This window comes from Ipomoea triloba, chromosome 10, assembly GCF_003576645.1.
Source record: "Ipomoea triloba cultivar NCNSP0323 chromosome 10, ASM357664v1".
Lineage (NCBI taxonomy): Eukaryota > Viridiplantae > Streptophyta > Magnoliopsida > Solanales > Convolvulaceae > Ipomoea > Ipomoea triloba.
This window is the reverse complement of record NC_044925.1, coordinates 20,755,113-20,770,939: the sequence shown is the minus strand read 5'-3', so window position 1 is coordinate 20,770,939 and position 15,827 is coordinate 20,755,113. Positions and strand designations below refer to the sequence as shown.

The 15,827-nt window shown below is 30.1% G+C and overlaps 1 protein-coding gene across 1 annotated transcript; it reads right to left on the bottom strand.

The window, feature by feature from the left end:
- Positions 1 to 10,664: 10,664 nt before the first annotated feature.
- LOC116031402 lies at positions 10,665 to 12,657 on the bottom strand. Its single transcript, XM_031273602.1, has 4 exons — positions 12,564 to 12,657; positions 11,853 to 11,989; positions 11,363 to 11,632; positions 10,665 to 10,936 (listed from the first exon to the last, which is right to left on the bottom strand). Exons 1-4 carry the CDS (start codon positions 12,579 to 12,581, stop codon positions 10,885 to 10,887), a joined length of 477 nt encoding a protein of 158 aa, XP_031129462.1. The 5' UTR covers positions 12,582 to 12,657; the 3' UTR covers positions 10,665 to 10,884.
- Between the last annotated feature and the right edge of the window lie 3,170 nt (positions 12,658 to 15,827).

Genomic DNA, 15,827 nt, shown 5'->3' with positions numbered 1-15,827 from the left:
TAATTTATTTAACTATTATAAATTTTACAGCGTAATTTATAATTTTATTTACATACAATTATCATCATTAAAATAATTAAAATTTTATAAAAATAATTTTTAATAGATTTATGTTCGTATTTAAAAAAAAAATAAACAAAACAAAATTAACTTTCAGCCATACATAAAATGACTATTTTTTTTCACTTTCAACCAAGCATCAGAGAATAATAATATTTTCCTAATAATGAATCATGTTTCAAAAATAATATTTCAAAAAATATTTTCCGTGTTTCTAAACAGACTCTTAATAACAAATTGTTACATTCAATAAATTCAATAATATTTATTTATTTATTGTTAAAAATGCCTTTTGAATAAAATTTGGAACACGGAGTAAAGCATTTATATATTCAAAACTCTCAATTATTAATACCTTAATGGATAAACTGAAAAGGATACAGTTCCTTTCAAAACAAAAAAAAAAAACAAAAACAAAAACAAAAACAAAAAACAAAACAAAAAACAAAAAACAAAAAACAAAATAAAAACAAAAAAAAAATAAAAACTTGTTTTATTCATTAGTTAGCATTAGGGTGAGCAAAGATCCTTCAAATATACTCCCAATTAGGGGTGGAATAGGCCAGCCCTCTTATAGGGGTCTATGTCCGGGCCTAATTAAAGTCTAGTTAGACATAGTTCGTTTAGTAGAAAGGTCAGGCTTAAGCCAATTTCAAAAACATATTTAACTAAATAGGCCAGGCCTATATATACCATGCTCGGCCTTCAGGCCTACATGCCTATATATATAATTTTATACCTAATATATATTTTTATATTTAAAATACAATCCCAAGTATATATAATCATCAAACTCTGACCCTCCACCTCCAAAATCTTATTCTAAATTATAATTCAACTATAAACATTATTGCAGTTAATCCTGCTGTATGTATTCTTATTGTTTAATTTTTTTTATTAACTGTTCTTATTGTCATAATATTTAATGAAATATCGCAACTTAATTATATGAGTTGATTGTTTATTATTTATGATATTAATATAGGATAACAAATAATAATACAATTGAACTTAGGTATTTTTTGTAAATTTTTTTCACGTATATTTTAAAAGGATTAAAAATGGAGGCCTTAAATAGGCTCAAAGCCTATTTATGATATATTTTTAAGCCTTTTTAAAAGCCTACATGTTAAATAGACTTTTAAAAAAGGCTTCAGGCCAGACTATGCCAACTGTAGATTCAGGCTTGAGACTAAAAAACGCCTACATATAGGCCCAGGCTCAGGCTCAGGCTCAAGCTTTAGATTTCCATAGCAGAATCAGGCCTAAATTTCTAAGGCTCGGCTCAGCCTAGCCTATTTCCACCCCTACTCCCAATCCATCAAATTCGCCAAATGCATTCCCATCTCATCCACATCCACTTACAACACGTTTGGTTCACGGAATGAATTTTGAGGTAATAGGAATGTTATTCCTTAAGGAATGGAATAGGTAAAGAATAGAATAGGAATTGTATTTTATTGTTTGGTTCGCAGAAGAAATAGACTTTAGAAATTATATTACAGTATTTGATTGGTTTAAGGAATAGAAATGAAATATATTTTAAAAGAAAAAACATAAATACCCTCATAAAGCTTATAATTATATTAATAACAATAATAAAAAAAACGAAATAATAATAATACAAAACAAAATTATATATAAAATAATATTTTTTAAAACACAAATTAGAGTTTTTCATCCCACACAGGTCACCCAATGGAACCAATTTCGACAGGATTGAATTAGAAGAAATGGTTCAGGTTGCCCTTCGCATCGCCCGAAAATGTCTGAAGTGTTAAGGGATGTTGGAAGGTGATGGCTTAGCCCAAAAATGGGAGCTGAAACTCCAAGGCATGGAAATTCGGTGCCACAAAGATAGAAGAATCCTCTCTAGTCGTCGAAGCAATAGAACTTTCTGGACCTAGATAACAGCCTGCATTCCATTCTTGAAGCCACAAATATTCTGGGTATGAGGTCCACAATGCATTGTGCATCCTTGACCACGATATAAATTGTCACTACGATATAAATTGTCACTACTGGAGCTTGGAGGACGTGTGGTGAGTGGTGACTGAGATGTGGAGAAGGCGAGAACGGAGGTCGGAGAAGACGAGATTAAGAGAAAGTGAGAGACGGAGAAAACGAGTGGAATTGGAATCCTGGAGAATGGAGATTATTTGTATGCGATTGAATTTGAATCTGAATCACTGAATGCGAATATGCGATTGCCGATTAGCTTAGGTCATTACTCATTAGGAATTTAGGTTAGGCTATGGGAATCAGAGGAGTATGGGGCGTGGCGCGGGCTACTGCCTGCTGGTTTGGGTTAATAAGGTTATGGTCTTATGGACTTATAGGCTACAATACAAATCTGGAATAATATATTAACACTAGTGCTTTACCCAGTGCGATGCACGGACAAAATTACGTTATTATGAATTTAAATAAAAACTTTAGAAAATATAAATACAAAATGTTTACATATTCTAGGACATTATTTTTTACATACAAAATGTTTATAAATTACGTTATTATGAATTTAATACAAAATGTTTACATATTCTAGGACATTATTTTTTCCGCACAGGCACCCGTGCGACACCCGTGCAAAACCCGTGCAGCACCCGTGCAAAGTTGACATAACCACCTCCTAGTTGTTTTTCGCCATTTTATTATGATATGATCTATAAGTGTGCGTGCACACACAAACAGTTAGCCACTACACAGAAGCTCAAAGGTCATTGGTTGATAGTTGATAGCAATAGGTAATACTTGACAATGTTTCGGCAATAGCTGTGCTTATATGGCTCTTGTCCGTTTGAAAAGATCTAGCTAATCTGAAATCAGCTATCTTGGCATGGAGCCTTGAGTCTAACAGGATATTGCTGGCTTTTATATCTCTGTGAATAATGCGTTTCGTTGAGTTTCCGTGGAGGTAGATCAAGCCTTGTGCAATTCCTGTGGTGATGTTGAATCTCTTATTCCAGTTTAGTATTTTACCCTTTTCAGGATTTGTGAATTTTGATGTAAACAATTGAGGTTTTAGTGTCAACATATCAATAGCAGCATGGCAAAAGAGATAGTTTAATATATAGATCAGAGAATCACCAAAAATGAATTGATGAAGGCTCTTATTTAGAAACAATAATTCGTATACAAGAAGCCTTTCAGGACACGAGAAGCTGTACCCCAACAACTTGACAAGATTTTTGTGGTGTTGAAATCTTCTGCTCGTTTTGTGGTGTTGAACTGCAGCTTTTTGACAGCAACCTCTCTACCATCTGATAGAACACCCTGCATTGCAGTTAAAAATATAATCAGTAGAAGTAAATATTGTTGATTGAGAGTATGGACACAATCTAACCTTGTAAACTGATCCAAATCCACCTTGCCCCAGCTTATTAGCTTCATCAAAAGACCCAGTGGCTTTCTCAAGTATGGAATACTTGAAGTTTAAGCTGCCATCACAAAGGATCTTTACTAATTTTTGGGCATCATTTGGAGCTGAAAAGATTGAGATTAATATGTTGGCTCTGGATGCTTGGGTTAAAGTTGATGAAGTTATGTTGATTAGAGTAACTAAAAGTGTTTACCTTTACTCTTCTCTATTATTTCGGGCTACTGCCTACTGGTTTAGGTTAATAGGGTTAATAAGGTTATGGTCTTATGGGTTACAATACAAATCTGTAATAATATATTAGCACTAGTGCTTTATCCAGTGCGATACACAAACAAAATTATATTATTATGAATTTAAATAAAAACTTTAGAAAATATAAATATTTGAAAATGTACAATGTACAATATAATAATAACGCATGTTCGTGCAAATAATACAAAATGTCTCCCAATTTTAGGACATTATTTTTTCCGCACAGGCACCCGTGCGACACCCGTGCAAAGTTGACATAACCACCTCCTAGCTGTTTTTCACCATTTTATTATGATATGATCAATAAGCGCGCACACACACATGTATATATATACGCGCACGCACACATTTAGATAAATTTATAGAGAAAAGATTACATAATTAACTTTGAGGCAAAATAAGTAAAAAACAGTTGATGATAAGTGATAAACGCTACTTCAATGCCCCGGCGTACCCTATGTGCCGCAATAGGATATTTCATGGAGGTCAATCCATGAGGACAATTCACTGTACCATGCAGGACATAAATCATTAGAACACCAACAGTCAACACACATTAATTTAAAACAAAATGACAAACAAACTACAAAAACAGTCCATGAATGTTTGAAGAACATTCTGCCAAGTTCATGAAAGATTGAAAAATAGTCCATAAAAGTGCCAAGATTCAAATATTTTAAATCTTCAATTCAATTTGTAATATTAATAATTTGTCGTGAATCAAATTAATATTAATAATTTGTAATATTAATTTTAATAATTTTCTATTTAAATTCAATTTGTATTAAGTTGTATGATACCTTACTTTTTTTATAGTTATATTGCCTGAATCAAATTAATATTAATAATTTGTAATATTAATTTTAATAATTTTCTATTTAAATTCAATTTGTATTAAGTTGTATGATACCTTAATTTTTTTGTAATAATTATTTGTACATATATCCATAATTAAAAACTCATTTTATTCATTATAATTAACAACTCATTTTATTCATATAAAAATATGTGAATAAAAAAATACTAATGAACATACTTTATTTTATTAATAAACTTCAACAATGTATTTTTATACAAAATATCCTTTTTGTTAATTTTAATAAAATGTAACTTACGAATGTATAATTTTTAGTCTGTGCATCGTACGAGATAGTAAACCTCTGAGTTTTATCATGCCTTAATATTTTATTAAGTTGTATCATGGCTCTTACTTTTTATTCTAATTTGTGATACATTTATTCCTAATTAACTTCTTCTTTTAGTATCACAAATTTTTGTATTTAATTTATAAACTTCAACAATAAATATCTTTATAAAATATCATTTACATTAATATTATAATAACATAACTTACTAATGTATAAGTTTCATCATCTGTGCACCGCATGGGACAATTACTAGTTGTTTGATTAGTGAAAAAGAAATTATTAAAAATATTAATTCTGGTTGAATTTGTAATTGTAATGAATCTACTCATCTACTAAATAAATTTAATAAGAGTCAATAAAGGCCTATAACAGCAACTAAAAAAATATTGGTCCAATCGTTTGTTGGAATTAATAGTTTATATTACTTTGATTTTAGTATTTTTTTTTTAAATCTTACTTTACCCTCTATTATATCATTTACTTTTCCTAAATACCCCCGCATGCATTCCGACGGTGTAAACTTTAATTACGGAATATTTCGTTAACTATTTACTATTCTTAACTTAATCATTGATTTTCATAAGAAAGGTATGATGTTCGAGCCCCATTCCAATCAGAGTTGGCATAATTGTTGAACATATACTATGAATATGTTAGAGTGTATTAAAAAATACAATATAAATTTTAACATGAACTTTGGTTAATTAATTAGCCAGACTATATACATAGTATTCAAAGTTGAGTATCAAAGATTTCAAATAAGAAACTTAGAAAATCATTTTTTTTTTGTTTTTTGTTTTTTTTTTGGCATTTTTTAAGAACAAAAAAAAAGGTTTCCTAATAAATATAATAATTTAGAAATTAATAAATAATTTGTAAAAAAGGGCCGGATTAATGTTGATATTTCTTTTTAACGATGTGGCACATTCTCATTTATCATCAGTGTGACAGTGTGTACAACATCTATATAACGACGATACACCAAATATTTTTTCATATAAATTTTGGTTGATTTTGAAATTAAAAATTAAAAGGAAAAGATATAATAGTTGAGTAACTAAAACAAAAATTAAATTTGAATTAAAGTATTAGTGGATTATTGCTATGCATGCAATGATTCCATACCTACCTATAAGAAAATTATAAAACATATAAAATTTCAATTTGGTTTAAATAGATTTTTTTCCCCAAATTAATACTCCTCCATCCCATTTTATGTGCCGGGATCAGTTAAGGTTCTGTTTGGCAGAGCTTATTTAAGAGCTTATAACTTATTTTAAACTACTAATAAGCTATAAGCTCTGTTTGGTAATGTTCTTAAAATAAGCTAGTAGCTTAAAATAAGAGCTTATTTTTTAACGCTACTTAAGTTAACGTTTCAAAATAAGCTAGTAGCTTCCTAACTTTTTTTTTTCCATCTTTAACCTTATTATTTTAAAGAAATGACATCATTTATCCTTCCCAATTAAACCATTTTTGCTAAACCTTTTTGACTTTTTTTCTTCAATATGTTTGGTTGTAATTTCAATTTGACATTTGTGTTTGAACATTGATTTTTGTATGAACGAATCTTATGAATTATAAACATTTTGTTTTACTTTATATGTTTTCAAATATATGTTCTTACTTTATATTTTATTAAAATATATTGATTTCACTATTTTACGAAGATCCAAAGATTATTGCAATGTTTATAATGTAGATTGTGGTTCACATAAGTAAGGTGAACCATTAAAAACATGTTCATTTTTAGTGTATAATAAATTCATTTTGACTTGAGCACCCAAAAAAAAATTCATTTTGACTTGCAATACGCTAAAAATAATATGTATTAAAATATAACGAACTTATGATCATATATATATATATATATGTATGTATGTATGTATGTAATGAACTTACTAAAAATTAACTTATATAGTATACTAAAAGTGGACATACAATAGGATCTACCTTGCAAGGTAGACTTCGAGTGCACGATATAATTTGCCGCATTAATACCAATTCCACATTTGGCCTTTTAAAATATAGTGATTTTTATTTTTTTGGCTCCTGGGGCATGGTGTAGTAGTTGAGCAACTACACTTGAAAGTCTCTTTCAGCGGCATGATGGGTTCGAACCCACCACCTATAATTTGGAGATGAGCTCCACCAATTTAGTACGAAGTTAAGGTTATACTTCTTATGCGCAGAAGGGTATAATGTACAATCCAATTATTAGATTATAGTTTTTAATTGAGACAAAATACATTTCTTAATTTCATACCAGAACTAAAGCTAAACTTATAAGAAATGTCATCGGCTCAAGCCTCTCATGTGGGAGCCCAAAAGTAATTAAATTTTTAGTTGAAATAATGAATAATATTCCTCAATTTGATCATTTAATTAATTTAATTAATGTTTAATTGAAATCAAATTAACTAATTTTAGATTTATTAAAAACCAATCACAAAGCAAAATTTGTCCATCAATTCAACTAGAATGAATTAACCAAACAATACACAGCTCCATCATTATTGTGTGGACCGTGGTTCACACAACTATATGGACCATGACCAAAAAATACATAAAATACATTATTTTAACTTAGGCTAAATTTATCCCTTTAATAGGCTTCCACTCTCAAAAGTGAGTCATATTTTCACATCATTAGATTTACAATTCAATACTCTCTCAAGTTCACACCACATTTAAAAATTATTAAATTTATCAATAAATCTTAATTGTAAAATTAAAACTTATTAAAACTAACATATTCAATTCCAAGATTTATTCACGTCCATGCAAGTTCCAAACTAGGGGTAACACTTCGGTTCGGTAAAATCGAACCGAATCAAACCGAAGTGGTTTGGTTCGGTTCGGTATAAACCAAAAGAATCGAACGGTACTTAATATTGATCCGTGATGAGGGGATGATAGATGAACAAGATATTACTTTACAATTTGGATTGCTATGTTAATTTTGTGTTTGAATTGTTTTGTTTTTATGTAATATTTTATATTTTAGACTTTTGGATTATGCGAATATGTATTATTTGACACAGTGTGTTGTTTGGAAAATTAATAAAGAGTTAATACCACAAATGGTCCTCTGACTATTGAGCTAGTACTCCTTTTAGTCCTCGACTTTCAATTCGACCACAAATGGTCCTCTGACTTTCATTTTTAACCACAAATAGTCCTCTGTTAAAATTTCTGTTAAATAGGTGTTAAATCCAGGGGTAATATCGTCAAATTGATTAATATTATAATGATTACTTCTTTTTGAGAATTATATGACAACATAATTAATTTCAAACATTAATAAACATTAAGTTAATAAATATAAAAACAAAATGGACGTGACAAATTTTTTTTTTCAAAAAATGGACGTGACAAATCACATAAATGAATAAATTAAATAAAAATTCATGATTAATGTTCGTAATTTGTACTTGATTAATTATATTAATTAATTCAAAGGTGGCAGCCTTCAGTTGTGTCCCAAACAAAATGTTTGATCAATTAATGAAGAGTGAAAACTATTAATCGGCCATGTATGAACAAACATGAAAATGATAGGAGCAAGGATTTTGAAAAAAATTTCTTCAATTTTAATTTGTTGGTTAAATTAAAAACAGATAGCTCTAATATTAAGTCTTCATTTTGTATGCATAATTACGATAATAAGGTGTATTGTCTTTTTATTTAGGAGTATTTATATTTGTTAATTGTTTCAATTATGCTTGTTGGTGATAAATTCTAAACATTTTTATTTTAACACCATTATATATCAATTTGACGATAATACCCTTAAATTTAACACCTACTTAACAGAAATTTTAATAAAGGACTATTTGTGGTAAAAAATAAAAGTCAGAGGACCATTTGTGGTCGAATTAAAAGTCGAGGACTAAAAGGAGTACTAGCCCAATAGTCAGAGGACCATTTGTGGTATTAACTCATTAATAAATGTTGAAAATTGAATATCCTAAACCGAACCGAATTCCAAACCCAAACCGAAAAGGAAACGAACTTTATTGTAAAATTGAATGATTTTTTGTAATACCGAAAATAGTTCTGTCAAAGCGGGCCGGTCTGGCCCATTAGGCCCGCCCCACCGCGGGCTTAATTTTTGGCGGGTTTTTGCGAGCCAACCCGTTAGGCCCGCGGGCTAGGATTCATGCAACCCTAGTTCGCCCCGTGCGGGTTGGTGGGCCCTGCGGGCCGGCCCGCGAGTTTTTTTTTTTTTAACTACTTTCATGTTAAATTAATTAAAAAACTATAGAGATGACAAAAATTATATATATATATGTGTGTGTGTGTGTGTGTGTGTGTGTGTGTGTGTGTGTCAAATAGAAAAACACAAGTATTAGGAGTGTACTGGGGCATTAATACTATCTTTTCCTATTTTACATATTGAATGAACGAATAATACAAGTATTAGTAGTACTGTAGGATATTATTAATTTAGTAAAGTATTACTAGTACTGTAGGGTATTAGTAATTTAGTACTATATTTTTCTATTTGAAATATATGCAGTGACGTATCCAGAATTTTTTTTTAGTGGGCGAAGAAGCAAAGGTAACTAAATTAAAAAATGTTTAAACACAAGGTTCAAATACAAATATCAAATACGAATAAATTGTTAAATTACAAAATACAATATTGTTGGATATAGGCGAAAATAAAACGCATCAAAAAAATATATATCAGAAGAAACCATGTGTATTGAGACCCTAAGATTCGAACCTTGGCTGTTTTCTAGACAAAACAACACGCTTACCTTCTCTGCAAGCTTACCAATAGTCAATTTTGATCTGTTTTCATATATTTATATATAAAACATGTACTATATATATATACATACAAAGGCTATATATGGTGTGGGAGTGGGGGTGGGGTGAGTGGGGGCAGCTGCCCCCACAGTGGCTCCGTGTGTGTGTATATATATATATATATATATATATATATATATATATATATAAATTTATTTATATTTTTAATTTAATGAGTACTTGACTTGCGGGCTGCGGGCCGGCCTGCAACCCACTGCGTGTCAATTTCGGCCCGCCCATTAACTTTCATTTTCGCGGTCATATTTTTTCATGACCCTAACCCGGCCCACAGCAGGGCGGGTGCGGGCTTTGACCCACTTTGACAGTACTAACCGAAATACTGAAACCGAAAAAGTCAAACCGAATCCCGAAGTGCCCACCTTTATTCCAAACTTCCAATTAATCTAGTGACGTATTGCCTTCAGGAAGAATCTCAGTAAACCAAAATCTGAGGAAATAATCCACATTTTTAAAACGTAAAAACTCATTACTAAACAAAGCGATTCTTTCCTCAGATTACACCCCCACATGAGAGGGGTAGGTTTGAGCCTCAGCGGATGCGATATTGGCTCTTTGTGCTTCATTTAGTTGAAAAAGTAACTATGAACAGATACTACATTGTAACAGAGTCAATATACACCAAAAGAAAAAAAAAACAAATATATATTATAACTACTTTTTCAAAGTATTGAAGCAACTTGGTGCCACTGGACCACAAGATCCTTGGCACATTTATTGAATAATATATTATAATTAAATAAATATATTTTAATTGTCTTCTTGTTTTTGAGTACAATTGTCTTCTTGTTTTTGAGTACAATTGTCTTCTTGTTAAATTAATTAAAATATTTTTTCAATTAATTTAATTTTTTCTTCAAAATTTTTAACAATTACTTTTTAAAACTATTATTTAGTTGTGCAAAAATTGTTATTTATTAAAGAATGAGAGCTAACTTTAGAAGAAAAATTAGAAAATGAAACTGTGTTTACCAAAGACATAGCAGCAAATTTGTACTAACAAGTGCATAGTGTAATGTAACCCAACAAACAACATGACTTCGATCTATATGTTCAATTTTTTCCCTCGCCATTATCAAACACGCACTACCTCGTACTGAATAAGTGTTATATATATATATATTTTACATGTATAACTTACAAACTACAAATAGTACACGTACATAGTTTATAGTTATAACTTATAAATGCTCCGTTGCGTAATAATCAAGGCATTGGCTCCACCCCTACAGATCTCAACGTCTCCACCGGAGGCTGCCTGCAAACAAGTTGGTTTATAAATATATATTAATGTTAAAACATAATTCAGCATTAATTAAATCAAAGATTAAAAGATCAATTTAATTAAAAATTTAAAATAACGAGTTTTTTTTATTAAATACATTTGGTCTCATGATTATTAGATTGCTTTTACATTTTTTTTTTCAATTATTATTATTTTTTGAGTACTACTGACTCAATGTAGTATCTTTTTATAAATACTTTTTCAATCTACTGAAATACAAAGAGTCAATATCGAGACTCGAACCTATCCCTTCCATATAGGGTTCAATTATTAATTTCTTTTACATTTGTTTTCATGACTTTTAAAACCAAATGTAAAAATAATTCAACATAGTGAACCAAAAGTGGAAAAATCACTTAATATATAGTTACAAAAGAAGGGTGGGGTAGGAGGAAGTACCTAGTGTAAACACAACCGAGAGGGTCATGGGCAATGGTGGGTTGGATGTGAGCCAGTTTCCGGAAGAAAGATTTCTTGACGAATTCATCGGACTCCTCCGCCACGTGCTCCGGCTCCACCAACTCCGGCACCGTTTCTCTCCTAGACTTTTTCACAAACACATTCGGCGCACGCTTCAGCTGGTGCATGGCCGTGTGCAAAGCGAAAGTCGTCGAGAGTGCAATCATCCCTAGCGCCACGTAAACCGGCACCAAATCTCCTTTCTTTCCCCTGCTCCATCGCGTTGTAAACCATCAAAATGTTCTTATATTTGATGACATCTCAACGACTTTGTTGAGAGAGAACCATAAATGATCATACCATAATAATATCAAGACGTACTAAATATGAAAATGTTCTGAAAGAAATTAAAATAGACTGTCACTTATAAATTTAGGAACAAAATTAGACTTTAACTTTTTTTTGTTTTTAAAGAAATGAAGGTTATTACCTTGGCAAAGATTGTTTGAGATTGAGGTTATTTGCAGCCGCAGCAGAAGGGACGTAAGACTTTAAGTTGGGAAGTGTGGATGTTCCATACATTGATAGTCTCCCGCTTAAGCTATTGACCATAGATTTCAAGTAAGCCTGTATCAGGGCATTCGTACAAGACTTTAAGTTAAATTTGGTAAGGGTTAAAGTTGTAATTGTCAATGATAACTTGAAAATTAAGAGAAAATTTTCGCTTTTAATTTAGTTCTAGACATCGTCACATTTAATCATGTTATTTTAATTTAACCACATACATTCTTAACTTTTATTTATTTGTCACAGTTAATTTTTATTTTAATATTTTATATTTAATAAATATGACTGTAATTGCATCTTTCAATTAAAAATATTTATAAGAGAGAGATAGAAATTAAATATTGGGATAAGAAGTTTGAATAATAAAATTATATATTAGTTATCTTTATTAGACGTGAAATGACAATTTTAAACAGAAAATTAATTATGGCAAGTAATTAAATAAACATAGGGATGTAACAAAGTAAAACTAAAAGAGTAAAATTAAATGTAGCAATGCCACAATGTTCAATGATTAAAGTAGAATTTTAATTTCTCTAAAAATGTGTATTAAATGATTAAGGACGAAAATAATTATGAAATGTTCAAAATGTTAATATTCTTTGGAAAAATGAAAATAAGAAATGGTACTTACCTGTGATCTGAAAGCCATGATGATGTTTGGACTATGGAGTAGATCGATATGAAGCTAAGAGTGAGCGATTCTAAGCTTTAATTTGGAGGTTTCCAAGTGGTTAACTGGTTAAGTATGTATTAGTGTGATGGCCTATTGTCTATTTATTGTGAATTGCTAAAGTGAGAGAGGTTTCGGGAGAGACCTACTAGATTGTGGGACATAGGTTACATGATCCAATCAAATCATGACACGTTTGAAGATGTAAGAGGCCATACTTATTGAGTTATTGTATGGAATGGGGTAGAAGTCTCCTGAAGCTGCAAAAGGTGATAATTCTGTTTGGGTTGTTGAGAGCTTCAATTGTTATGCTATGTATCATGGTGGTTGTTATACTTTCAATTCTGATCTAAAAATTATATGTTTATAGTTAATATATTTTGTATATGTAATTAATTATTTATGCGTCTATAAATAAATTAAAGGCACATAACATGTTAACTACAAATACATAAACTTGTAATTATAAATAAATTGTTAATTGTGTCTACAATTAATATATTATGTACTTGCAATTAAAAGTTTATGTCCCTGTTTGGTAAATGACTGTTAGCTGATTCTGTTGGAAGGTATAATTAATTGATAATATTAGTTGATTGTAGAAAAGTGTTTGGTAAATTAGCTATTAACTAATAGTTGTTTCGTATAATTTCTTTTATCAAAAGGCTAATTGAAAAGGTTGCTTTAAGTAGCCTTTTGAAATTTAGTATTTTGGAGTTACAAAAAAACTTATTAACCAAACACTTATATTGATTTTTTAAGGCAAAAGGGTCAAATAGGCCCATGTACTACAATTGATTGTTCATCTAGCACCATGAACTAAAATATGGTCCATCTAGGCCATTATACTCTTAATAATTTTTCATCTAGCATTTTTAGCCTATTTCTAACAAGTTACCCATCTAATTTGATGACATGGAAAAATAAAATTAGAAAAAATGATGACATGTTATTTATGTGGATGTTTTGGATGATTTTAGCCTATTTCATTAATGAAGAAAATAATTTCTTGCAATGAAATATGGTACAAATCAAAGTTGTTATATAAAGTTTTAACTACAGTGTACTGCACTACTGTGTATGTATAGTGGGGTATTCAAAATTGTTCGTCAATGAAATTCCATGAAAATCGATATATGAAAATTAAATATAATAACTTAAGATATTGCATTGGGTAAATTTTATTATTTTTTAAAAAATAATTTAATTTTCATATATCGATTTTAATGGAATCTCATTGTTGAACGACATTGAATACCCGCTATACATACACAGTACACTGTAGTTGAAACTTTATATAGCAACTTTGATTTCTACCATATTTCATTGCAAGAAATCATCCAAAAATACAATATCTTAAGTTATTCAATTATCCAAAAATCCAAAAATATTAATTTATTTTTAAAATAAAATAAAATTTACCCAATACAATATCTTAAGTTATTATAAAAATAATTTAATTTTTATATATCGATTTTCATGAAATCTCATTGCTGAACGGTAGTGAATACCCCTCTATATATACACTGTAGTTAAAACTTGAACTAGTTAATATCATTTTTGGTCCCACGACTTTTGAGGTCTTATCACTTTTGGTGTACAACTTTAAATTTTTTCAATTTTGGTACCTAACTTTGTTATTTTTATCAGTTTTGGTCCTTCTAGCCAAATTGATGGTAAAATGTTGCAGAATTTTATATTTTAAGGACAAAATCATTATCCCAATGAAAGATCTTCAATATCTAAACAAAATAAAAATCATATTAAGAGAAAAATAAGGATTTGTCAATCGTCGATGCTATAAATCTCATAGATCTCTATCCAGTTTCTGTCTGTCTTCCCCATTATTTGCGCCGATAAAACACCTATAAATATGATTTTACAATGATTTTGTTTAGATAATGATGAAGTTTCATTGAGATGACGATTTTACCCTTAAAATATAAAATTCGACAACATTTCACCGTCAATTTGGCCGGAAGACCAAAACTGATAAAAAATTATAAAGTTAGGGACCAAAATTGAAAAAATTTAAAGTTGTACACCAAAATTGATAAAACTCAAAAGTCGTGGGACCAAAAGTGATATTAATTCTTAAAACTTTATATAGCAATTTTGATTTCTACCATATTTCATTGCAAGAAATTATTTTTTTCATTAATGAAATAGGGTAGAAATCACCCAAAACATCCACATAAATTACATGTCATCATTTTTTCTAATTTTATTTTTCCATGTCATCAAATTAGATGGGTAACTTGTTAGAAATAGGCTAAAAATGCTAGATGAAAAATTATTAAGAGTATAATGGCCTGGATGGACCATATTTTAGTTCATGGTGCTAGATGAACAATCAATGGTAGTACATGGGCCTATTTGACCCTTTTGCCATTTTTTAACCAAGTCAAACAACTAATAATGGTCAAAATGGTCAAATACACCCTTTAACTTTTGGTGAAAAAGCAATTAGGCCCTCAAACATTAAAGAGGTTCAACTACACACCTGAACTCTTCAAAATTATGCAATTAAACCTAATTTACAGGTACCAACAGGTTACCGGTAAAAAATTAAAAGAAATATATATAAATAAAATATTTTTATTTGTATTTGGCCGGCCGACGATCGTCGCACCTCTTTCCAATCTGGAAGGAGGCTGAACTTTGCCACCTCCAGCCTCCTTCCAGTCTAGAAGGAGGCAGCCGCCGTTGCCTCCTTCCAGTCTGGAAGGAAGCGGCCGTTGCCTCCTTCCAGTTTGGAAGGAGGCGGCTGTTTGCCTCCTCCTTCCAGCCTGGAAGGAAGCGATAGAGGCTTCTCTCCAGACCGGAAGGTGGCGATGAACGGGGTATGCCTGTCGCCGGCAAGTCAATCATAAATAATAAGTAAAAATAAAAATAAATAATATATATTTATTTATTTAATTTTTTTTTACTTGGTAACTTGTTGATTACTTGTAAAATAAGTCTAATTGTACCTTTTTAAAGAGTTCAAAGGTCTATTGCACAATTTTAAAGAGTTCAAGTGTGTAATTGAACATTTTTAATGTTTGAGGGCCTAATTGTTTTTTCATCAAAAGTTAAGGGTGTATTTGACCATTTTTCCCTTTCATTAAAATAATATTATAGGTCTATCATATTGACGTCAATTAACCAATCATCATTATATATATATATATATATATATATATATATATATATATATATATATATATATATATATATATATAT